The sequence below is a fragment of the Pseudorasbora parva genome, chromosome 12 (genome assembly GCF_024679245.1).
Source record: "Pseudorasbora parva isolate DD20220531a chromosome 12, ASM2467924v1, whole genome shotgun sequence".
NCBI lineage: Eukaryota > Metazoa > Chordata > Actinopteri > Cypriniformes > Gobionidae > Pseudorasbora > Pseudorasbora parva.
The window spans coordinates 12,719,226-12,743,891 of record NC_090183.1 but is presented as its reverse complement, the minus strand read 5'-3'; the positions used below and the strand labels follow the sequence as shown (position 1 = coordinate 12,743,891).

The following is a 24,666-nucleotide window of genomic DNA, read 5'->3' as shown; positions in this document are numbered from 1 at the left end:
AAAATGACCTTTAGACCTGAGCTCTGGACAGAGATGTCCTGTGGTGCAGTAACCTTTTCATAGCTCAGCGAGGTACAGGGAAAAGCAAAGGGTAAAGCTAAAAATGGTTCTGTCTCCCTTGTACCAAGTTTATTATTTTTGAGTTGAAAGACTAATGAGCTACATGAACCTGTTAATTGGACTGTTGTAGTTTCACTTACTTGCTTAAATATTTAGAATATTAAAATGACCTAGTAGATCAAGGTTATGAATTTTGGAGGTCGGATGACTTAGCAGCTTTCTAAGTAGAAGCTTATAATTTCTGTACTTCTGTACTTGGAGTACTTATTCTGTTAATAAATATGTTAATATGTTTTTCCATACGAAAAAAGGTTGTGGTGTCCAGACAGTTTTTCTTGGCTCAAAGTGTGGCAAAGGTGGTAGATGTTCTAATAATCAGGTGATTGAAGAAAATAACACTTGAGTTAAATTCACCATGAAAACAAAATTGACAGTTCTTTTATTTATGGAATATCTTCAATTAAAATAATTCCCCTCCATCTTGCAACGACATCTGTTCTCTAATGATGTGAGGGAGGGACAATCTCCACATTCACATGAGATCACAGCAATTGCAAACCACGAACCCATCCTAAATTTGTGCAATTTCACTCAGCTATACATCACAATAGGAAAGAAAAGACTATCACAACTTCTGTTTCAAACCAAATTTAAAGCATTATTATAATTTTAAAAAAGGGAATCTGTTTAACATTAAATTAATTGAAATACAACATAACAGCTAATGTGTTAATTTACAGTAATAACTGATTCCACAACAAGCCATATTTGCAAAGCTGAAAACGAGCAACATTAATTTGGGGAACCTTTTTAAGAAACTGAACATACTTGTATACAGTTTTGGGGGTAATGCATTACAAGTAACTTGAGTTACATAGTCAATCACTTTTTCAAGTAACTAGTAAAGTAACACATTACTTAACATTTACAACAAAATATCTGAGTTACTTTTTCATAAAAGTAATGTAAGTTACTTTTTCACATTTATTTAACTGACAGCTCTCTTCTCCCCATGTTGAGAGAAATCGAAAGTAAGTGCAGCGGCGTTGTGTGTGCTAAAGAGTTCTAGACTAAATGTCAGCATTTATTCATCTCACTTGCACAATATAAAATCAGTCAAACGCAAAATCAGAATACTATGCAAACCTTAGATAATTAAATATTAAATACTATTATTTTTATGCATTTAATCTACCTTTATTGACCAATGTTTTGCTGCTAACTTTAGATGATTCAGTTAAACCAAAATCAAAAGTTACTTTAGATTTTTAAGTAAGAGTGTAAGTAAGTGTTAAGTAACTTTTTTTCTCCTGCGTCCTATTCTTCCATTATCCAGAACTGCAGCGCAGCTGAAATGTTTGTTTGAGCAGTGCCCTCTAGTACCTGCATGAATTTGCAGGTTTATCATTTCAATTTTGGTGTGAATAGGTCTTTACATTTGCACAAAAATAGAACTTTGAAATAGAATGCAAAAGTAATGTAACACATTACTTTTCTTGAAAAGTAACTAAGTAACTCAATTAGTTACTTAGGGAGTAATGCAATATTGTAATGCATTACTTTTCAAAGTAACATTCCCCAACAGTGCTTGTATATAAAAGAAACAATATTATTTACCCGAATATTCACATATAATATTATTATTCACTTATTAATAACGTTGCCCCTGGACATGAGTTTATGGAACTAGGCTAAAGAGTACCACTGCTTAATAAAAAAAAAACATAATCTCGTTTCAAATGCATTGATCAATATGCTTGCGTGGACTTCACTGTAGCCTATATGTGCGCTGCTTCCTTTCCGTGAGAAAATATCAAGCACTTCCATTTCAGAGTCCCTGTTATCAGATCTGTTGAAGATGCTGTTCATGTTTGTTAGCCCAGGACATTTTACAACACAGTAGGCTACAGTTATATGACTTAACCCGTGATATAAGATTTTGGCCATATACAGGTCCTTCTCAAAAAATTAGCATATGTGATAAAAGTTCATTATTTTCCAATAATAATTTAGACGTCATTTAGACGCCGTAATTTAGACGTCACTTAAATATGTAATTAACTTCTAACTTCTTACTTCACTTTTAACGTTAAATATCCACACAAGCCTAATATGTTCGACACATTTGTCTGCAAGTTAATCATTACCATTTACCTGACGTGTGAACTGCACCCTCAAATTTGCTACTGCTGAGCTGTCTCCTGGTGAAAGAAACCTCCGGTGCGAACTGCACGAAGTCCTTTGAAATGTAACAATACTTCCGCAAAGTCGAATGAGCAATACAGATCCTTCCGTGAGGTCAAATGAGCTCTAGTACTTCATTAAAATTAGGCAGATTAAATGCAACAATTAACTACATATGTTAATGAACTATATTTTTATATTAAATATGTAATATGTATATAGAAGTGTTGTAGGATCCATCTTCTCATCATAATGCAGATAACATCGAAAATACATCTAATTTCACAAATGTTGTTCTGATGATGGTAACAAAAAACAAAACAAAACTGAAACTCTTCTAAATTAGCATAAAACATTAAACACCAATAAATCTCCAACTTAACATTAATCTTGCAGACACAAAAAACATAAAATAACACTTAATTTTGGCTTTTACTGCCCCTTTTGAATGTCGTGGCAAAGCAAGCTAAAAAATCCCAGTGCAGTTTCATTTAAATGTAAATTAGTCTAAATGAAAAGAAACTATTAAATAAAACTCAAATCAATGAAACAATTCAGAGTTCTTAAAATTGTGTCAGTTTTGAAAACTTAAAAGAAAAAGAAAGTTCTAAATACTCATAAGAGCTCGTTTGTTTGAACTAATTTGTTTAATTTGAGTTGGCACTACTCACATCAATTAATTATTTTGACTGTTAGGGTTTACAGTGCACCAGTAGCAAGGATCATAACACCACTCCCCCCACCCCCCGGCCAATGTCCAATGTCCTCATATTACACCCTCTCCTTGTAATACCCATGTCTTAATACACATTTGTGTCCTCATATGTCACAAAAACATGCCCACACACACACACACACACACAGTTTTACCACTGCTTGTTTGATTTGAAAAAGATAAAAAATAAATGTGTTCCAATTGAAATCAGAACCAGAATGGTTTAATTCCTCATGGTTCCCAACCCTGATAATGGGAAACCTGTCAATCCAACTCTATCATTGTGCTAGTAATTTTTGCAAATAAGAACCGACATTTTCTTCACAAACTGTTAAAATATAGTTTCATATATAAAGACTTTTGTGCCACCCAAAGCTATAAGCAGTTGAGGTTATCTTATGTCCTTATGACATTACTGAAGCAGGGTATGTCTGACCATTCGTCCTCTCTCTGTGTCGAGCATTAATTGGTGTGCAGTACAAGATTTCAGCTGATTAAAGTGTGTGTGTGTGTGTGTGTGTGTGTGTGTGTGTGTGTGTGTGTGTGTGTGTGTGTGTGTGTGTGTGTGTGTGTGTGTGTGTGTGTGTGTACACCTGCATGGTGGTGAATGCTGAAGAGTGTGTTATAAAGGTGTCAAATAAACAGTAAGAGAGCTGTCTCCTCTTTGGCACAGGATTGGACAGCTTGTCAGCTTCATTATATTATTGTTTTTTGTCTGCATCGCAGTTCTAAGGGCCATCCCTCTTACTCTCTGTCTCTCTTGGTCTCCTTCTGTGTCCCTTAATATTTCTCTCTCTCTCTCTCTCTCTCTCTCTCTCTCTCTCTCTCTCTCTCTCTCTCTCTCTCTCTCTCTCTCTCTCTCTCTCTCTCTCTCTCTCTCTCTCTCTCTCTCTCTCTCTCACAGGTTTTTCAGTTTCTCTTTATTTTTCTAAAGCCATGCCCTGCTGAGTCAGGTCTAGATCACGGCAGCATGCACTGACCGTATGGGTCTCCTTTTGCCAATTCATCATCACACAATTTCAATTCAAGGGAGAACAGAAAGAACAATGAGGGGCTCTTCATCAACACCTACAAGGACAATAGGAAATAAAGCCTGGCATGTCAGTCAGCTGGCTATAAAAGTGCTGCTGTCTGTTCAGGGTCTTGCCGTGTTATATGATAAGATAAGATATATTCGCCGAGGTCCCCGAAGATCCAGGGGGACCCCTCATGGAGGTCCATAATTAATAAGCGGCCTAACTTCCGAATTAAGCACATGCAACAGCGAAACATGACACAAATTATACCAAATTCACATTATTTCACTTTCTGGCTCAGTCTAGCTTCCACAAGTTGTGATACAGCAATTTCAAAATAAGTGTATGACCACTCTAACCCAGAGTTTTTCAGACATTTGGATGCCATTGACCACTAAATATGATTAAAGTATATTTCATAAATGTCCCTTTATTTAGCAATTTAAATAAATATAAATACAGGTCCTTCTCAAAAAAATTGCATATGTGATAAAAGTTCATTATTTTCCATAATGTAATGATAAAAATTAAACTTTCATATATTTTAGATTCATTGCACATCAACTGAAATATTTCAGGTCTTTTATTGTTTTAATACTGATGATTTTGGCATACAGCTCATGAAAACCCAAAATTCTCAAAAAATTAGCATATTTCACCCGACCAATAAAAGAAAAGTTTTTTTAATACAAAAAAAAGTCAACCTTCAAATAATTATGTTCAGTTATGCTCTCAATACTTGTTTGGGAATCCTTTTGCAGAAATGACTGCTTCAATGCGGCGTGGCATGGAGGCGATCAGCCTGTGGCACTGCTGAGGTGTTATGGAGGCCCAGGATGCTTCGATAGCGGCCTTAAGCTCATCCAGACTGTTGGGTCTTGCGTCTCTCAACTTTCTCTTCAAATCTCCATAAAGCTTTTCAGCAGATGGAAGCATGAAGTGCTCCAAAATCTCCTGATAGTGAGCTGCATTGACCCTGCCCTTGATAAAACACAGTGGACCAACACCAGCAGCTGACATGGCACCCCAGACCATCACTGACTGTGGGTACTTGACACTGGACTTCAGGCATTTTGGCATTTCCTTCTCCCCAGTCTTCCTCTAGAGTCTGGCACCTTGATTTCCGAATGGCATGCAAAATTTGCTTTCATCTGAAAAAAGTACTTTGGACCACTGAGCAACAGTCCAGTGCTGCTTCTCTGTAGCTCAAAAGTGGCTTGACCTGGGGAATGCGGCCCCTGTAGCCCATTTCCTGCACACGCCTGTGCACGGTGGCTCTGGATGTTTCTACTCCAGACTCAGTCCACTGTTTCCGCAGGTCCCCCAAGGTCTGGAATCGGTCCTTCTCCACAATCTTCCTCAGGGTCCGGTCACCTCTCCTCTTTGTGCAGCGTTTTTTGCCACACTTTTTCCTTCCCACAGACTTCCCACTGAGGTGCCTTGATGCAGCACTCTGGGAACAGCCTATTCGTTCAGAAATTTCTTTCTGTGTCTTACCCTCTCGCTTGAGGGTGTCAATGATGGCCTTCTGGACAGGTCGGGTCGGCAGTCTTACCCATGATTGTGGTTTTGAGTAATGAACCAGTCTGGGAGTTTTTAAAAGCCTCAGGAATCTTTTTCAGGTGTTTAGAGTTAATTAGTTGATTCAGATGATTAGGTTAATAGCTCGTTTAGAGAACCTTTTCATGATATGCTAATTTTTTGAGATTCTTGAGCTGTATGCCAAAATCATCCGTATTAAAACAAAAAAAAAGGCCTGAAATGAATCTAAAATATATGAAAGTTTAATTTTTATCATTACATTATGGAAAATAATGAAGTTTTATCATATATGCTAATTTTTTGAGAAGGACCTGTATATACACACTTTTTTATATAAATGGATATATCTATATGAGAAATATATATATCTTGAAAAAGCATCATCTTAAAATAAGATTTTCTATTAAAATATGTTACATAACAGGAAAATTATGCATTTCAGATGTTGCTCTAATCTATAAAGCAGTTCTGCAAAAAAATTGCCATTGCTCAGTTCAGTTTTCATAAAACAGCGTCAGTACAGGGAGATCAATAATATTGTTGATTTTGAATATTAAGTGTCCCCAACTAAGCAAGCTAGAGGCAACAGTTGCAAGGTGCCCAAACTCTATCAGGTGACAGATTAGAGAAAAAAAACCTTAGGAGAAATTAGTCAGGGGGCCAGCTCTTTGGTCAGCGAATGAACATGGTGTTATTATGATAGAGGCTACATTACAGTTCATAATTCAGATCGGGATCAGTAGCAATCAATATTCATCCAGTTGAAGATCAATTCATCATGCCAGAAGCTGGCTATAGAGTCTGTGCGGAGGATTTGTCTGGTTCTTGTGGTCTCTGCTGAGGATCTGTGCCGATGGCTGTAATCTCAATAAGGCCTTCACAGGGGATTGTAGATACACGGTTTCTGCTGACATTCAGGGCTGTGTTAATCATCTAACTGATTGGAATAATATAAATTGATAATGTCTTATGTGTATAAAGAGTTAAAGAGATGAGTTTTTAGGCCCGTCCACACGGAGATGCGTTTAGCTGTTTTTCGCACACTATATAGTAGGGACTAGCCTGACAAGCCAGACCCACATCAAGATGTTTGGTCTGGACCACCATTGACAGGGCTCAATCCGAGGGGCGGGATAAACGGTTGTCTTTCAAACTCCCTCTGCACGGCGTGCACGCAATTACACAACGCTGCAACCAACCAGAGCAATGAAGGTGAAGCAGAGCTCGTTCTCAGATTAAACTTTCGGATATCCGGTCGGAACACATCTTCCCTTTTTAAGAATGACTTCAGTGCCGTTCTTTGTTTTTTTCTCAGAGAAAAGCTTAACTCCAAAATCTTACTGTTTACTAGAAGCACGCAAGTGCAACTCGGCCGTCATTATGTTAAGCCCCGCCCACCAACTCTATACACAATGTGATTAACCCAACCAGATTTGGCATTTACAGCTCAGAAGTGTATTGAGAGTTGCTAGACAACACTCGCGGCAGATTAGACTTGCTGCCGCTAGAGTGCGTTTAGATTTCTAGGCTAAGTAGGGACGTATTTCAGAATTTAGTTTATTTTGGGTCGCATCCCATTTGATTACATGGAGAGATAGGGGTTTATGACCTATGCTACAGCCAGCCACCAGGGGGCGATCAAAATGTTTTGGCTTTACTTTTCAGGATGTATACTGTTACACCCCATCTCATGATTTCTAAACAAGTGTAATAGTCATCTGTATTATTATGAATCCAATATTTGTCTGTCTCGATGAATCCGTGCTTACAGAGTATTATGTATGGGTTATTGGCAATATCTGTATCTGTCGTGCCCACTGGATAGAGGAGTCAGACCTAAACTTCTGTGCTCACTGCTCAGAAGTGTTTATTTTAACAATCTTTGTGCTGTGCCTCTACATCATACCACCCGATTACCTCATGCGTTGCTTCCTCTAACTCATCTCTGCCGCATTTCCCCTCTTACACCTTTACTCCCTCTCGCGATATCTCGCTCACAATCTAACTTTATTTAATCTTCCCATCTCATTTCTTACACAAGTTTAGAAAGTGGTAGTGTAAATTGTCACTTTTAATTTTAACTTAATATTATTATATCATTTAAAAAATGTAATCATTTAATTACATTTTTTCCTATCCTTTTCTGCGGAACCCCCCCAGTTCCCTCTTACAGCCACCTAGAGATCTCTGAGCTCCCTGGACGGTATGAAATCCCCTGCTCTAATTAAAGCGATACACATGAACCTCAACCTTTAACAAGCCAACTTACAAGAAGACATTTAATTAAAAGATGAGGTCTGATTAATCACCACATGAAAATAATTGAAACTGACAACAAATGCAACAACAGCAGCATAAAAAAGCAAGCGTAATCAGTTTAATTTATTCATATTGTGCATTGCTTTCATCTCAAGTACTGCTACAGTATTATTATCCTCACACATTACTCAAGAATGCTCAGAAACAAAACGTAAAAAAAGCTTGAGAGTTTGGTGTGTTGATTTTGTTTAATATTTAAAGCACTTAAATTGGGGGACAGAAAGACAGGAGACCCTTATTGATGTTGTGTTTTTAAGGGGGCTCTTAGGTAAAGATGCAATGTCAGCTGTGCATGAGAATCAATAATCAACTTTAAAGGTTGCAATTCCTGTTTAACTTCAGTGCTGCTTCTGTGCCTGTGATGCAATAAAAATCCAGGACAAAGCCCAAAAAACAAAAAAAACTGAAATCAAATGTCTGTCAAATTAATTGACTGACCAACTTTTGCGAAGCAATGCGGCACTGAAAAGATGCACTGACTTTTTAATCACATGGAACAGCATAGACGTAAATACATGTAAATAAATGATAAATGATAAATAATGTAAATGCTACTATAAAATATAAATGCTAAGCCTATTAAATTGTGACAGGCTCAGGCAATAATTATAGCTGAAATGTGCTGCACGATCTGTCTTAAATGATTATGAACCTGGTTAAAAATACTGTAGCCCTCAGCTGCCCGTTTCTATTTTGTACATTTTTTGAGAGCTCTGACTTGTGACCATGCGACCACTGCATATACATTATATAAAAGCATAATTCTGAGTCCGACTTATAACATTTCAATATCTTTTTGCTGACTTACTGGAAATATCAGTAATCTGCCATTACACCTAAATCCTTCATCTTTATTCTCTTTTTTTCCATCCAGATAAACCAAGTATGCACACACCTGAAGCCTTGGTGAGAAGTCATGTTGTGTATAATGCAAAGGTAACAGTTTGAGATGTATTTCTTATTTGTTCCTGTGGTTTTCTCTGCTTCTATATTTACAAACTGGTGTGGGGGCAGCAACCCTATGCTACAAATGCACACCGTGTACACCATGTCTTTGACTTTGGGATGTTAGATGTGGGTGAGAGATTAGCCTGCTCTACTGAAGCTGTTATGATGGATGTAGTGATGTTCAAAGGTGTGTGTGTGTGTGTGTGTGTGTTTGTGTGTGTGTAGGGACTGTTATTACAGCTCACTGAACTCCCCTTATCTGACCTTCATCTTAGTTTTCATCAAGTGCAGAATGCTACACACACATGCTGTTTGCTTATCAACTCAGGCACCACAAACAAAATATATTATTGATATATTACTGTCCACTGTGTGTTCATGTAGTTCTTGGGAATCACAGAAGTGGAGCAGCCCAAAGGGACAGACATGGTCCGTGTGGCTGTCCGGAAGCTGAAGGTATTGTGCCAAAAATGGCATTCCACCATTTTGTTCATTTAAGGGCTATAAAATGGGCTCACGGTTCATGCCTGTTTATGGGGCAGAATGCAAATATACAGCGATTTTAAAAAGGGTACGTTTACTTCCAAAGTTCATATAAAAGACTCAAGCTGCATTTCAATTTTATGTGAGTGCCCGTTAATGCAAGACAAAAAGCTATATCATTATAAGATCAGTAATTAAATGATTAATAATTTAATAATAATTAAACTGATTTATAATTATGCTACTAAAGTGCCATTATTATGCTTTTTCAGATAGTACCTTTCATGCAGCGTGTAATATCTGTTTTTAAATGTAAAAGTGTTGTAGTCGAGACCAGCTCATTCGAGACCGAGTTCAGAGAGGGTCGAGTCCGAGTCGAGACCTAGACCAGAGAGAGCCAGCGCAATCATAGAGTATATTTACATACAACCCCAAATCAGAAAAAGTTGGGACAGTATGGAATGTGCAAATAAAATTAAAAAAGAAGTGATTTCTAAAATTACTTTGACTTGTATTTCATTGCAGACAATATGAACACAAAATATTTCATGTTTTGTCTGGTCAACTTCATGTCATTTGTAAATATGCATCCTTTCCTGTCATTCACACCTGCAACACATTTCAAAAAAAGTTGGGACAGTAAAGCATTTACCACTTAAAAGACGTTTAGGGACTGAAGACACCAAGTGATGAAGTGTTTCAGGTGTAATTTTGTCCCATTCTTCCTGCAAACAAGTCTTAAGGTGGGCAACAGTACGGGGTCTTCGTTGCCGCATTTTGCGCTTCAAAATGCGCCACACATTCTCTATTGGAGACAGGTCGGGACTGCAGGCTGGCCAGTCAAGTACCTGTACCCTCTTCCTCCGCAGCCAGGACTTTGTAATGCAGAATGTGGTTTTGCATTGTCTTGTTGAAATATGCATGGACGTCCCCGGAAAAGATATCTTCTTGAAGGCAGCATAATATGCTCCAAAATCTCTATGTACTTTTCAGCATTAATGGTGCCTTCACAGAAGTGCAAGTTACCTTTGCCAAGGGCACTGACACAACCCCATACCATGACAGACCCTGGCTTTTGGACTTGTTGCTGGTAACAGTCTGGATGATCCTTTTCTTCTTTGGTCCGGAGCACACGGCATCCATTCCTCCCAAAAAATACCTGAAATACTGATTCATCTGACCACAGTACAGTGTGATGGTCCATCCCAGATGCCTCCGAGCCCAGAGAAGTCGACGGCGCTTCTGGACACTGTTAACATAAGGCTTCCTTTTGGCACAGTACAGTTTTAACTGGCATTTGTGGATGTAACTACGTATTGTGGTACTTGACAAAGGTTTGCCAAAGTAGTCCTGAGCCCATGTGGTGATATCGCTTATAGATGAATGACGATTCTTGATGCAGTGCCGCCTGAGGGATCGGAGATCACGGTTGTTCAGCTTAGGCTTGCGGCCTTGTCCTTTACGCACTGAAATTCCTCCAGATTCCTTGAATTATGTTATGCACTGTTGAATGTGAAATATCCAAATCTCTTCCTATCTTTCTTTGAGGAACATTGTTTTTAAACATTTCAATAATTTTCTCACGTATTTGTTGGCAAACTGGCGATCCTCGGCCCATCTTTGCTCCTAAAGGATTAGATCTTTCTTGGATGCTGCTTTTGTACCAAATCATAATTTCAATCACCTGTTGACATCACCTGTTTCAAATCACATCATTATTTAACCCTTTTACCTCATTACTAGCCCTAAATTGCTCCTGTCCCAACTTTTTTTGAAATGTGTTGCAGGTCTGAATGACAGGAAATGATGCATATTTACAAATGACATGAAGTTGACCAGATAAAACATGAAATATTTTGTGTTCATATTGTCTGCAATGAAATACAAGTCAAAGTAAATTTAGAAATCACTACTTTCTTTTTTTAATTTGCGTTTTCCAGACTGTCCCAACTTTTTCTGATTTGGGGTTGTAGATTCCTCATTCGACTGATCCACACAGGCACTAATGAGGTATCTATATATGATCATGCCGGGATTTTAGCCTTATTTTTTCGGAAGTAATGGAGCTGGGAAATACTAGATGAGATTTGTCTGATATGAGGTAAAAAAAAATAAATAAAAAAAATACTGTTGAGTTTCTGGCAGAAAGCGATCATTTTGTGTCTTTAGACATCAATGTTTTGCCACAAGCCACAGGGTTTAATATGGTTTCACATGACTGTGTTAGAGAAGTGTGCCGGAGGAAGAGAGGGCGGGCGGCCTTCTGTTGGAAATTTTTGGAGGAGATGCTCATTTTATTATTAATTAAACAAGGTTTGGATTTCTCTGTGACACTTTACTTCACTTGACACCCTACTTTGTAAACAGTTAATATAGGTCCTTCTCAAAAAAATTGCATATTGTGATAAAGTTCATTATTTTCCATAATGTAATGATACAAATTATTTTAGATTGCAATGCACACCAACTGAAGTATTTCAGGTCTTTTATTGTTTTAATACTGATGATTTTGGCATACAGCTCATGAAAACCCAAAATTCCTATCTCAAAAAATTAGCATATTTCATCCGACCAATAAAAGAAAAGTGTTTTTAATTTAAAAAAAGTCAACCTTCAAATAATTATGTTCAGTTATGCTCTCAATACTTGTTTGGGAATCCTTTTGCAGAAATGACTGCTTCAATACGGCGTGGCATTCAGCACTCTGGGAACAGCCTATTCGTTCAGAAATTTCTTTCTGTGTCTTACCCTCTCGCTTGAGGGTGTCAATGATGGCCTTCTGGACAGGGTCGGGTCGGCAGTCTTACCCATGATTGCGGTTTTGAGTAATGAACCAGGCTGGGAGTTTTTAAAAGCCTCAGGAATCTTTTGCAGGTGTTTAGAGTTAATTAGTTGATTCAGATGATTAGGTTAATAGCTCGTTTAGAGAACCTTTTCATGATATGATATTTTTTTGAGATAGGAATTTTGGGTTTTCATGAGCTGTATGCCAAAATCATCAGTATTAAAACAATAAAAGACCTGAAATATTTCAGTTGGAGTGCAATGAATCTAAAATATATGAAAGTTAAATTTTTATCATTACATTATGGAAAATAATGAACTTTATCACAATATGCAAAAAATTTTGAGACCTGTATATTAAAAGAACATTTGAGACATAAAACGAAGCAGCAATGTAACTTTATGGAAAACGCGATCACTAGGCAGATGCCAGGTGGACACACCGTAAAAAAAAATAGAAGCGAGAGCATGAGCGCAGGTGTAAAAAGTCACTTGCAGACTTCTACAACGAACAAACTATTCAAAACCGTTCTAACCTTTGTTTTGAAATTGGCCCATCACTATATAAGTCATTATTTCTGTTTTTTCTGCACAAAAACTATTTTCGTCTCTTCATAAAATTATTGCAGAGCCACTGTTGTGAGATGGGCTTTGTAATGATATCTTTAGTGCCTTTATGGGTCTTGAGAGAGGAAACGACATTGGTGTCAATAAAGGCCTGTCTGAGCCATCAGATTTCAACAAAAATATCTTAATTTGTGTTCCGAAGATGAACAGAGGTCTTACGGGTGTCGAACGACATTAGGGTAGGTAATTATTGACAGAATTTTCATTTTTGGGTGAACTAATCCTTTAATTGCTAAGATGCAGTATTAGTTTCTAGGTAATCTGCTTATGATTTTTGTCTGATGAAATTAGTAATAAAAATCCCATGTACTTACATTTAAGGGTACCGTTACATGACAACAATGTACTAAAAACGGAACCGCAAAAACTACTAAAAAATGCAATATTATGCATGCCAGCCCAGTAGTTGGTGATGTCACTTAGCAAAGAAACACTACATCTCTATAGACTGCACACACAATACGCATGTGCATGTTTTCACATTTTTGTTGTTTGCAGTAAAGAGACAATAACGGTATATCATTTTCAAAAACGTGCACTTTGAAGCTGCTTTTCAGGCCCCTAAAATGCTTGTCATGTATATGAATGGCCAAAATGCTTAAAGGAACTGTATGTAAGAAATGTATTTCAATGAATCATAAAATTGGTCCTTATATGTCACTAGACATTTAAGAAATCATGTTAATTTCAAATACTTATATCACTGCCAACAGTAGTCCGGCCAGGATATTGTCATTTAAAAGTTATTGTCTCAGTCCTCAGCCAATGTTGATGTTGACATGTTGTGTTTTGGCCTGAAGCTCCACCTATCGACCAATCACAAAGTCAGTAGTGTTTCAGCATCTGGGTTCCCAGCTCTGCTCTAGTTACCACAGCTGCAGTTACAAACGTTTCTGCTGGATCTTGCAGCCTATATGGCAACCTTGAGTCAGGAGGAGGGGGAGAGGGGATACACCTGCAGTACCAGTTTTGGCCACAATCTTACATAAACTTCCTTTTAGTTTTCAGTTTTCAGTTGAAACGCTGTCGTGTAAAAAGCCCCTAAATTAGGAACCTGAGACATATTCAGGGATAAGTATATCACTGGTTGGTTCTCTCGGCTGATGGACCAACAATGCCCTAGCACATAGCAACCACACCCTGGAAACCACTATCCAACACCCTAACATATTCGTGTGTTGCACTGACAAACACATTCACATTTCCTTTAGAAAATGTAAAAATCTTTTTGATACATCTTACTGCTTTGTTGTTATTTAAAAATAGAACTGAAACAGAACAGTGGCTCGTTCATTGTGGGATTTTTAGGGGACAGTTTAAGGACATGGTAATGATGTCCTTTTCTTGGGCAATATTTCTTTCGCCCAATTTATGTCCAGCTTTGGACTTTGTGCAGGTCAGTGCATTGCTCTAGAGATGTGTTTGAGCACCTCATTTTTACCTGATGCTCTACTGCTCTCCAGCAGCCTTTAAAAAAATGGTGAACACCTCAGGCTCTGTCTGCTTTTCCCTTGATAGTATGTACTTCCACTGCATGTGCTGAATCACTTTTGCTTCCTCAGTTTCAAAGGCACATCAAGAAGTCAGAGGGGAAGAAAACTCCTAAAGTGGAGCTTCAGATCTCTATATATGGTGTGAAGATATTGGACCCTAAAACTAAGGTAAAGGTTTAGAGGTTTTCTCAAATCGTCTCGTGTTCAGTCACAGAAAGAGCTCTGAATAAAGATAAAAAGCACATATCTGATGTGATTTCATGCATGGCAACCCTAATTTAGACTCTAGAAGTCACAGCAATTTATTCAGCTCCATAAACTACCCCACTACTCTTACACCTGCGCTGACAGAACAATTAAATGCAATTTAACTGAAAATGAAATGTGAATCTTATTCACAGTAAATCTTATCGTTCAAACATTTTCTGCTAAATGACATGCCAATTAAGTTCTGTTAGAGCAACTGATAGAATTATCCATTCCAAGGCTAACATAATGTAACTAATTAGCACTTAAATCGAATTAGATGTGTTTGCTTAAAACAAAATAGCTTTGGCAGGATCTGATAAGAGAGCCAATGTTTGTGAACAGTAGGTTTTAGAACAATCATTAATGGGATGTTTCTCCCAGAATCAAGATTTTAAAAATGTTATAATTATAAATTAGCTTTTGCTTAGAATAACTAAAATTCTAAAATATATTAGTATCATACGCCGATCAGGCGTAACATTATGTCTTATATCGTGTTGGTCACCCTTTTGCTGTCAAAACATCCATGAGCCATCAAGGCATGCACTGCACTAGACCCCTGAAGATGTGCTGTAGTGTCTGGCACCAAAATGTTAGGAGCAGATCCTTTAAGTCCTGTAAGTTGCGAGGTGGGGCCTCCACGGATCAGACTTGTTTGATCAGCACATCCAACAGATGCTTGATTGGACTGAGATCTGGGGAATTCGGAGGCCAAGTCAACACCTCAAACTCGTTGTTGTGCTCCTCAAACCGTTCCTGAACCATTTTTGGGGGGAGCAGCATTATCCTGCTTAAAGAGCCACCAGAGAATACTGTTTCCATGAAAGAGTGTACATGGTCTGCAACAATGCTTAGGTAGGTGGTACATGTCAAAGTAACATCCACATGGATGGCAGGAGCCAAGGTTTTTCAGCAGAACATTGCACAAAGCATCACTCTGCCTCCGCCAGCTTGCCTTCTTCCATTAGTGCATCCTGGTGGCATGTGTTCACCAAGTAAACTACGCACGCACACACCTGGCGATCCATGTGTTGTAAAAGAAAACGTGATTCCTCAGACCAGGCCACCTTCACTTGGGTTGGGAATGGACAAACACAGAAATCGGGTTGTTTGAACCCAGTGAATTGAACCATTTAAACAACCCCATTTCTGGGTTTGTCCATTTCCAGCCGAACTTGGGTCTTGATGTTATTCCATTGCTCTGTAGTCCAGTTCTGATGCTCATGTGCCCATTATTGGTGCTTTTGGTTGTGGGCAGTGCCCACTGTTCCTTCATTGGACAGCTTTTGATAGATACTAAGCACTGCAGACCGACAACACCTCTCAAGAGCTGCAGTTTTGGAGATGCTCTGAGCCAGTCGTCTAGCCATCACAATTTGGACCATGTCAAACTCTTATATCCTTATGCTTGCCCATTTTTCCTGCTTCTAACACATCAACTTTGAGAACAAAATGTTCACTTGCTGTCTAATATATCCCACCCACTAACAGGTGCCGTGATGAAGAGATAATCAGTGTTATTCACTTCACCCGTCAATTTTATCCCTGATCTGTGTATATTATAAATAATTTAAGAATGTTATACAATTATACAATAACATCTAGGCTCAAACATTTAAAACCACTAAAATATTGTATTATATATATATATATATAGATAGATAGATAGATAGATAGATAGATAGATAGATAGATAGATAGATAGATAGATAGATAGATAGATAGATAGATAGATAGATAGATAGATAGATAGATAGATAGATAGATAGATAGATAGATAGATAGATAGATATATATATATATATATATATATATATATATATATATATATATATATATATATATATATATATATATATATATATAATATAGGAAAACCAACTGAATTTTCTAAGTTACATTTGTAATTTTATAAGAATAGGACAACAAAGGACAAAATGCCTATTTTCCATTTCTAAAGGTGGCGGGTAGCAGAATCTTCTCATATGAGAAATCACCATGTGTCATCATGTGTAACGTGAGATGTTTTGCTAGATATTTGCAGCATCTGCACAGGCAAGCTATAAAAAAAGAAGAGCAATAACCAAGGGCGATTGCTTCTGGCCATCGGCATCGCTTCTGGGCTTTTAATGCTCTACGGAGAAAGACCAACACTAAGTGAATTTGCAATTACGTTTGAAATTGTATTACAATATACCTTCTTAGCCTTTATTGAGTTTTTTTTTAATGCTATATAGTGCTTGACAGTCTAGATGAGAGAGAACATAGATAGGATTTATGTGTCAGTTGTGACATTTTTACATCAATATGCTCTAGACATTTATATTTCCAATTCATTAACCTCATTTACAATTAAACTTTGCCCTTTCACATGCACACTGCTTTTATTCAAAGTTTCTTTTATTGGATGATGATGATTTTGGGCACTATACTGAAATTGATGTGATTTTGTAGATATTTAAAATAAAGTACTGCACTATTATTTTACAGTACATGTACTTAGTGTACTTCCCTAAGAAAGTACTGAGTAAAATAAGGTAACTACATGGGTTAAGGTTAGGTTTAGGGGGTAGGTTCAGGGTTAGTGCCTAGTTATTACCCAGTTATTGTAATTACTGTAAGTAATTACGTGCTACCAGTATTCCTTCACAAATTAAACATTTTTGGGGGAAATAGGCATTTGAGAACTATGTATAACAAACTTGATCATCATAAAATCTAACTTCGCATTTATAATCAAGTGGAAAACATTCATGGCCAGTGTCAATACTGTAATCAGTTAATATAGTCATATGCATCCTTGATAGTGCTGAGGGATAGGACATATCTTCATACATTTTTGAAGCAGCTCCCAGCAGGAATGTATCCATTACAGAGAAAGAATCTTGAGTTGTTAAGCGGAGTTTTCATTTTGTTCATGTGCGTCAAATGGAATGTGTTATTTTGAATGTTTTGATGAGAGCCCATTGAGGCAGTGGCTGAAGGCAACAAATGCTCCAGTTTATCGCTTTTCATTCCATTCCAAAAATGTCCCTGCTTTTTATGTACATCTCCAATTTTGCTTACAATGTGGCCGATTAAATTAATGGGTCAGCAAGAATTATGTGTCTGTGTAATGAGTTAATAAAATTTTCCTTCCCCCCCATTCACACCACTTTTTAAAACTTTGTGACACCCATGAGTCATTGTTCCAAAATAAATATATGAAATAGGCTAGTCAAAAATGTTATCAATTTGTTCTTTCGTCTGTTAATTTTTTGGAGAAACATCTAAAAAAAAAAAAGTAATAAACTTAATTGTTGAAACATAAATGAGAAAACATGAATTCGCCCAAGCTATGAAAGAGCCTTAAATATTTAAACCCCTGAGCAAAAAAAAAAAAAAATCTCTTCTGGGATGTTTTCGATTTGTTGCTTTATGCTTCAAAATAGGTCAGCCATTCCAGTGAGCTTTTCATCTCAGTTCAACTGTCCTTCTTGTTCCAGGAGATGCAGCATAACTGCCAACTTCACAGAATGTCCTTCTGTGCAGATGACAAAACCGATAAAAGAATCTTCACCTTTATCTGTACAGAACCTGAGACGAAGAAACACCTGTGTTACGTCTTTGACAGTGAAAAATGTGTAAGTAAATAAGCTTGTGATACCTAAGATATGTTACATACAGTAGAATCCTGGTTTGTTAATGATTGAAGTGTGTACAAATCTTACCCAGGCGGAGGAGATCACTCTTGCTATTGGACAAGCCTTTGATCTCGCCTACAAAAAGTTCCTAGAGTCTGGTGGGAAAGATGTAGAGACGAGGAAACAGATTGGAAACCTTCAGAAACGAGTAAGATTATGTTCAGGGATATTTGCTCACATATTCAAGATGCAGATATGAGCCCAGAACGCTTATACAAACACACTCAAAACAGAGTGATTGGGTTCTTCTGGTCCTGTGGAAAATAAGCAACACTAAACCCACCTTTCACTAGTTTAGTCAGTTGAGTCTGTTCTGGTAGGTCACATTAGTCAAGCTCACATCAGCTGACTGTCAGCTGAACATGTCTACCTATTGGAATATGACGTCTATCACAGCATACATACAGTGAGGCAAAAAAGTATTTAGTCAGCTACCAATTGTGCAAGTTCTCTCACTTAAAAATATGAAAGGCCTGTCATTTTCATCATGAGTATACTTCAACTATGAAAAACAGAATGCGAAAAAAAATCACATTGTCTGATTTTTTTTAAAGAATGTATTTGCAAATTGTGGTGGAAAATAAGTATTTGGTCACCAACAAAAAAGCAAGATTTCTAGCTCTCACAGACCTGTAAATTCTTCTTTAAAGGGGTACTTCAGTAACCTGACAAGCCAGACCCACACCAAGATGTTTGGTCTGGAAACTCACCATAGTCAGGGCTCAATCCGAGGGGCGGGATAAACGGTTGTCTTTCAAACTCCCTCTGCACACGATAGGATAGCGCTACAACCAACCAGAGCAACAAAGGTGAAACAGAGCTTGTTGATAGCAGAGCCATAACGGCTCTGGTTGATAGATAGTAAACATCCGCCGTATCCGGTCGGTTAAACTCCGAACACATCTTCCCTTTTTAAGAATGACTTCAGTGCCGTTCTTTGTTCTTTTCTCAGAGAAAAGCTTAACTCCAAATCTTCCAGAGTCGTGGTCAAAGCTGATTTCTGTGTTTACTAGTAGCACGAGTGCAACTCGGCCGTCGTCATTATGGCCCCGCCCACCGACTCTATACACAATGTGATTGGCCCGGCAAGAGTTTGGCGTTTAAAGGTCAGAAGGGTATTGAGAGTTGCTAGATGACACTTGCGGGCAGATTAGATTTGCTGCCGCTAGGGTGCGTCTAGATTTCTAGGCTAGTACTTCAGCGCTGGGAAGATGTATTTGTATTTAAACTGGGTCATTAATGTAGTAGAAATGTGAAATTATTTTTGAATTTAGTGCTTTCTACACTGAGAAAAGACAGAAAATGTATTTTTGTCTCATGGGAATGAAAGACAACAATTCCCAGAATGCTTCGCTGCCCTGTGAGGCCACTCCCAAAGCCACCGCTACTGGATCACTGATCACTTTCTCACTACCACATTCATCTTCACAAAATCACGATCATTCGAATATACTCCAGGGTTTCTACTGATACAAAGCCATATGCTAATCGCTGAAGTAACCCTTTAAGAGGCTCCTTTATCCTCCACTCGTTACTAGGGGTTGAATAATTTCCATTTTTTTAAGTCGACATTTTTGTGGTAAATTTACAGTCTGCCACTGTAAATATTTATATATTTTTTTACTTATTTTTTAAGTTAAGTTTAAGTAAGGTTTTTCAAGTATTTTAAGTAAAATAAAGAAAGTATTACAATAAAAACATTTTCAACGTAACCTTTCTGTTCCTGTCGCCTAAGAATAGAATGGCAAAAAACCAAACCGAACCGAAAACCGTGGTTAAAATCGAGGTATGTATTGAACCGTGGACTAATTGTATTGTTGCATCCCAAAAATTTACCTATTGAATCTAGCCGGATCTGCCGGGGACTTGATCTCGCCCTGTAGCTCAGGTTGGAAACCTGTACATTAATTTATCCTGCTTCTGTTACACATTTATGGGAACCAATCACAGACTGGCTTATCCACCTGGCGCGATTTTGGCAGGTTAAACACAATGACAGATAGAGAAGCGATGGATCGATGCCTCTTGATCACGCCTCTTGTGTTCTGATTGATTGAAGGACTATCCAATTGTGTCATTTGAATTATGCTCGGCGGTAGAAAATGCATAGAAGACTCCCCAGACCAATGTTCAATCTTAAAAGATTGAGCTTGCTCTGGTGATAGCCAGACAATATTGGATCAGAGATGCCACATGTTGACATAAAATAGTTTACTTCCGCATTGCAAAATAAAGTGGATCCATAAAAGTCATCTGAAAAGTGGCAAAAGTAAATGATGTAACCATGATAAAAAATTTACAAGATTTTGTACATGTTGTCTTTGAGTTAAAAGCTGTTAGCTTTTTTTAAAAAATCCACCCCTGAGACATTAAAGGGCCTGAAGTTAAAGAAAACACTCATCAATTTGTCAAAACATGTCAAAAAACAGCAACATGGAGGAAAGCTTGCGGTTTGTGCAGGGGAATAAGAAAAATCGTGGAAAATGTGAATGTGACAGTGCTTGGGGAGATAAGGAGAGACAACTTTTTGTAGACTGGTACACACAAGGGTTTGGAAAGGAGGAGGGGGGGGGTATATTATTTAGTTTGTTGTCAATAAACAGTTTTCTTTAAAAAAGTTTAAGTTTATAAACTTAAATTAAAAAATTTTGTTCAACGACTTTCAGTAAATGTGTCTTTTTTGAATACTTCCCCTAGTCCAGTATAAATATATTTACTGTATGCCGCATTAACGTCTGTGAAAATGCTCCTTTTCATAATATACTGTGTCTCTTATATGCAGCTTTCTTTTGAAATGTAAATATGACTATAGATAGGCAAATCTAACCAGAATAATCCTGTGAGCAGGCAGCAGGGTGTCCTGTATGCCAAAGAATTGTGTAAAAATGTTTTAATGTGATTGACAAATGAAAATGTGAATCTTTTTATCCGATATGTGCTTATGTTAATTGGAGATTCAGGATTTGGAGATGGAGAACTCAAAACTGAAGAAGAAGCTTAAAGAGCTGGAGGATCAGCTGATGGATCCTCGCTGCTCACCAGTATGTTCAGTAGGAAATGAGTCTTGCTTATCATTCCAGTTGGATGCTGTTCCAATCTCAATGATTCTGCTCTCTTTCAGTTCATCAAAATGTGATTGTTTTTCTCTTCTATCTACCCATGCCACACGCCCCCCCCCTTTTCTCTTTTGCAATCTATCTTTCGCTCTCTCTCCCTAACCCCCAGTGCCCTTTTTCAGCACCTGCATGTTAATGTCTCTAATGAGCCGTACATTTTGCAGAGGCCGTCTGCCTTGTCCTGGTGTGGTGATGTCACATCACTGTCCAGCCTAGAGATCTCCTCTGTCACTCTAACGCCTGTCAGCTCACCCGATTCCAGCCAATCAGCCAGCTTGCTCACCCCTCCTCCTGCTAAGCCCACCCAATTACAGTCCACAAGTGGTTACATCGTGCCACGACCACGTGTAAATGTCTCGGACACACATTAATAACAGTGCACTTTGCATGCGATTCACTTAGCTATTGTACAATCGTACACTCTTTAATCTGAATCTTTCATACATAAAAAGGAATAGTTCATCCAAAAATTAAAAATCTGTTCAGGTGGTTCCAAACCCAAAGTGTTTTTTTTGTTTTTTTAAAGACAGATTGGGTTATTTTACAGAATGTCCACGCCGCTTTTTTCTATATAATGAAAGTGAATGCCGTCCATCTCTAAAAATGACAAAAAGCCAAATACAGATACAATAAAGGTAGTCCATATGATTCATGCAATATAGAAATGGATGAACTATTTCTTTAATGCAGTGGTTCTCAATTTTTGGGGGGGTTGACGCTCCCCTTTGAAAGTAAAAACGTCTATATAAACATTAACATTACATTGTTCATTTACTAAATGCCCCAAAAAGGCAGTTGTAGATGTTGAAAAAAAGCGCTAAAAAGTTTAGTAAACAAAGTCTATCAAAGTCTATTAGCTGTGTGATTATTACTGCATGGTGTCCGATACTCTTCCGATGCTCAAGAAACATTTACTAGGTTGCAGCAAACGTTGTATTGTTTACATCATGTCTGAGAATAAAGCACCTGCTCGCACACATACAGAGAGTTTTCATCTCGGCGCTGCTGACAAATTTGATTGTGCTGATGGCAAAGATTGGCCAAGATGGATCAGTTTCCGAATATACCGTGTCATGTTGGGATTGAACAAGAGGGATGACATGGATGCAGTGAAGTGAATGCAGTTTCAGGACCAGTAAAAATAAAACAGACAGCATATGACAGTAAACAACAAGCAGGATATGCAATAAAACAGACAGAATGTATCAAACATGAGTAAATGTTCAAAATGTGACAGAATCTCTTCTCATGGTTGGAAGGAATGTCCAGCTAGGGATGTAAAATGCTGTAGAATGGGGCAATATGTAGTAGTATTTAAATCTAGGATAGACTCTTTATTTGGGGGAATTATAAGACTATGATGCAGAATAATACATAACACTGAATGGGGAAAACATTTCATTAAAAATATACACCGGCACTGCAGTTACAGCCATCCCCACAAACTTTATGACTACAGGAGGGACGGATCTTTGATGGAAGCAAAGGAAAAACTGTACCGGCCCAATAATAAACGTTTACTAGTGGTAGGACAGGAAATGTGAAAGTTGGAAATCTAAGGCAGCACAACCTCTCAACCTGTTTTTGTAATTGATTCACTCTCCAGACCCCTATTGGGCCTACCAGCTATTGACGCATTACAGCTTGTTAAACTGATTGATAGAATCAATGCAGTAGAATGCAGTACAAACAACTGAAGAAAAGTTCAGAAAGAAATTTTAAAAAGTATTTATTGAATTGGGAAAGCTAGAGGGATACTACTACATTCGCTTAAAAGCTGACACTGTGCCATATGCACTTATAACCCCACGCAGAGTGCCAATTCTTTTGGAAAACAAAATTAAGGAGGAATTAGAGCGAACAAATGGGGGTGATATCAAGGATGGAGCAACCAATGGAATGGTGTGCCGGCATGGTGCCTGTTCTAAAGCCAAATGGAAAAATCAGGAAATGTTGTTTTTACCAAGCTAAATGAGGCAGTCTGCAGAGTGGCATTTATTTCCTTCTGTGGAGCAGTCATTGGCCCAGTTGAATGAAGCAACCATTTTTATCAAGCTGAGCGCATGGTCTGGTTTTGGCAGATACCACTGGAACACGTGCAGGGAACTCACAACATTTTCACAACTTTTGGCCGATTCTGCTTTAATATCCTACCCTTTGGCATCAACTCTGGTCCAGACCTCTTCCAGAGACATATGTCTCAACTCCTAGATGGAATAATAGGAGTAATCTGCCATGCTGATCAAGAATTAGTATATGTAGTAAAGACAAAGCCCAATACGACGAGCATCTAACAGAGATCTTCTCCAGACTTCAGAAAGCCAGCTTAACTCTGAATGAGGAGTGTTCTTTTGCACAGTCTGAAGTTTTGTTTGTTTGCCACAAAATGAGTTCTGAGGAAATGGCACCAGATCCAGAAAATGTGAGGGCAATTCTGGAGATAACTTCACCCCAAAATTTGATGGATGTTAGAAGCTTCCTGAGCATGGCCAGATATGTGAGTATGTTCTTGCCCCATTTCACTGAGGATACAAAACCACTGCGTGATCTCTTAGCAAAACATATAGATTTGGGGCAGTGTGCAGCAAACAGCTTTTGAGAAGATGAAGCCTGACTTGTCATCAACCCAAGTATTAGCACAATACAAGTCTGATGCAAAAACAAGAGTGTCTACTGATGCATCCACTTTTGGATTAGGAGCAGTCCTTGCCCAAATGCAGAATGAAAAAGGAATGGCGTCCTGTGTCTTTTATTTCACAGTCTCTGTCAGAGACAGAATGGAGATATGCCCAGGTGGGAAAAGAGGCTTTGCCAGTAACATGGGCTTGGGAAAGACTCAGCTTATACCTGATTGGCATTCATTTTACTATAGAGATGGACCATAAGCCAGTTTTGGCCCTTTTGGGAAAGATAGAATCTTTAAATCATATGGGGTAAGACATCCAAATCTTTCTAAGACTTCTGAGATGTTGTACATGTTCCAGGCAAGGCATTAGTCACTACAGATGCATTGTCAAGAGCCCCAATAGTCAGAGAACTGTCAAGTGAGGAAAAAGAGCTGGAAAGAAAAACGTAGATCACTACTTTGCCAACATCAAAGTTAAAAGTACAACAACATGACATGATCTCCAGGCTGCTGATGAAGCAGCATAAGATGGGGTGGCCAAGACAGAAAGAACTTAAAAAAAAAAAAAAAAAAAAACTTACCCAACGTACTGGGTCCATCAAATTAAACTGCACATTGCAAATTGCCCCTTGGAGAAGGGCCAGAGAGTGGCAATCCCAGAGAAAATGGAGAAAGAAATGTTAGTAATGACATATGAGAATATCCAAGTGTAGCAAAGCTCGAGCACAGCAGTCAGTGTGAGCAGTCACTCAACCCCAGCACACTGAACCTATAATACCATCCCCATTACCCGGATTGCCCTGGCAAAAACTTGGGGGTGA

General features: G+C 38.1%; 1 protein-coding gene across 7 annotated transcripts in view; it reads left to right on the top strand.

The window, feature by feature from the left end:
* The window catches only part of gulp1b (GULP PTB domain containing engulfment adaptor 1b), a 100,807-nt gene that overhangs the window by 69,255 nt on the left and 6,886 nt on the right, over window positions 1-24,666 (top strand). For 2 of the 7 annotated variants that reach the window (XM_067459176.1, XM_067459177.1), the window contains 7 exons: window positions 8,711-8,772; window positions 9,169-9,240; window positions 14,241-14,339; window positions 17,906-18,043; window positions 18,135-18,252; window positions 21,056-21,144; window positions 21,384-21,566. In XM_067459176.1, coding sequence (XP_067315277.1) covers window positions 8,711-8,772; window positions 9,169-9,240; window positions 14,241-14,339; window positions 17,906-18,043; window positions 18,135-18,252; window positions 21,056-21,144; window positions 21,384-21,566 — 761 coding nt within the window. The remainder of the gene's footprint in view (window positions 1-8,710; window positions 8,773-9,168; window positions 9,241-14,240; window positions 14,340-17,905; window positions 18,044-18,134; window positions 18,253-21,055; window positions 21,145-21,383; window positions 21,567-24,666) is intronic. The other 5 variants (XM_067459178.1, XM_067459180.1, XM_067459175.1 and 2 more) reach the window with 4 other exon arrangements.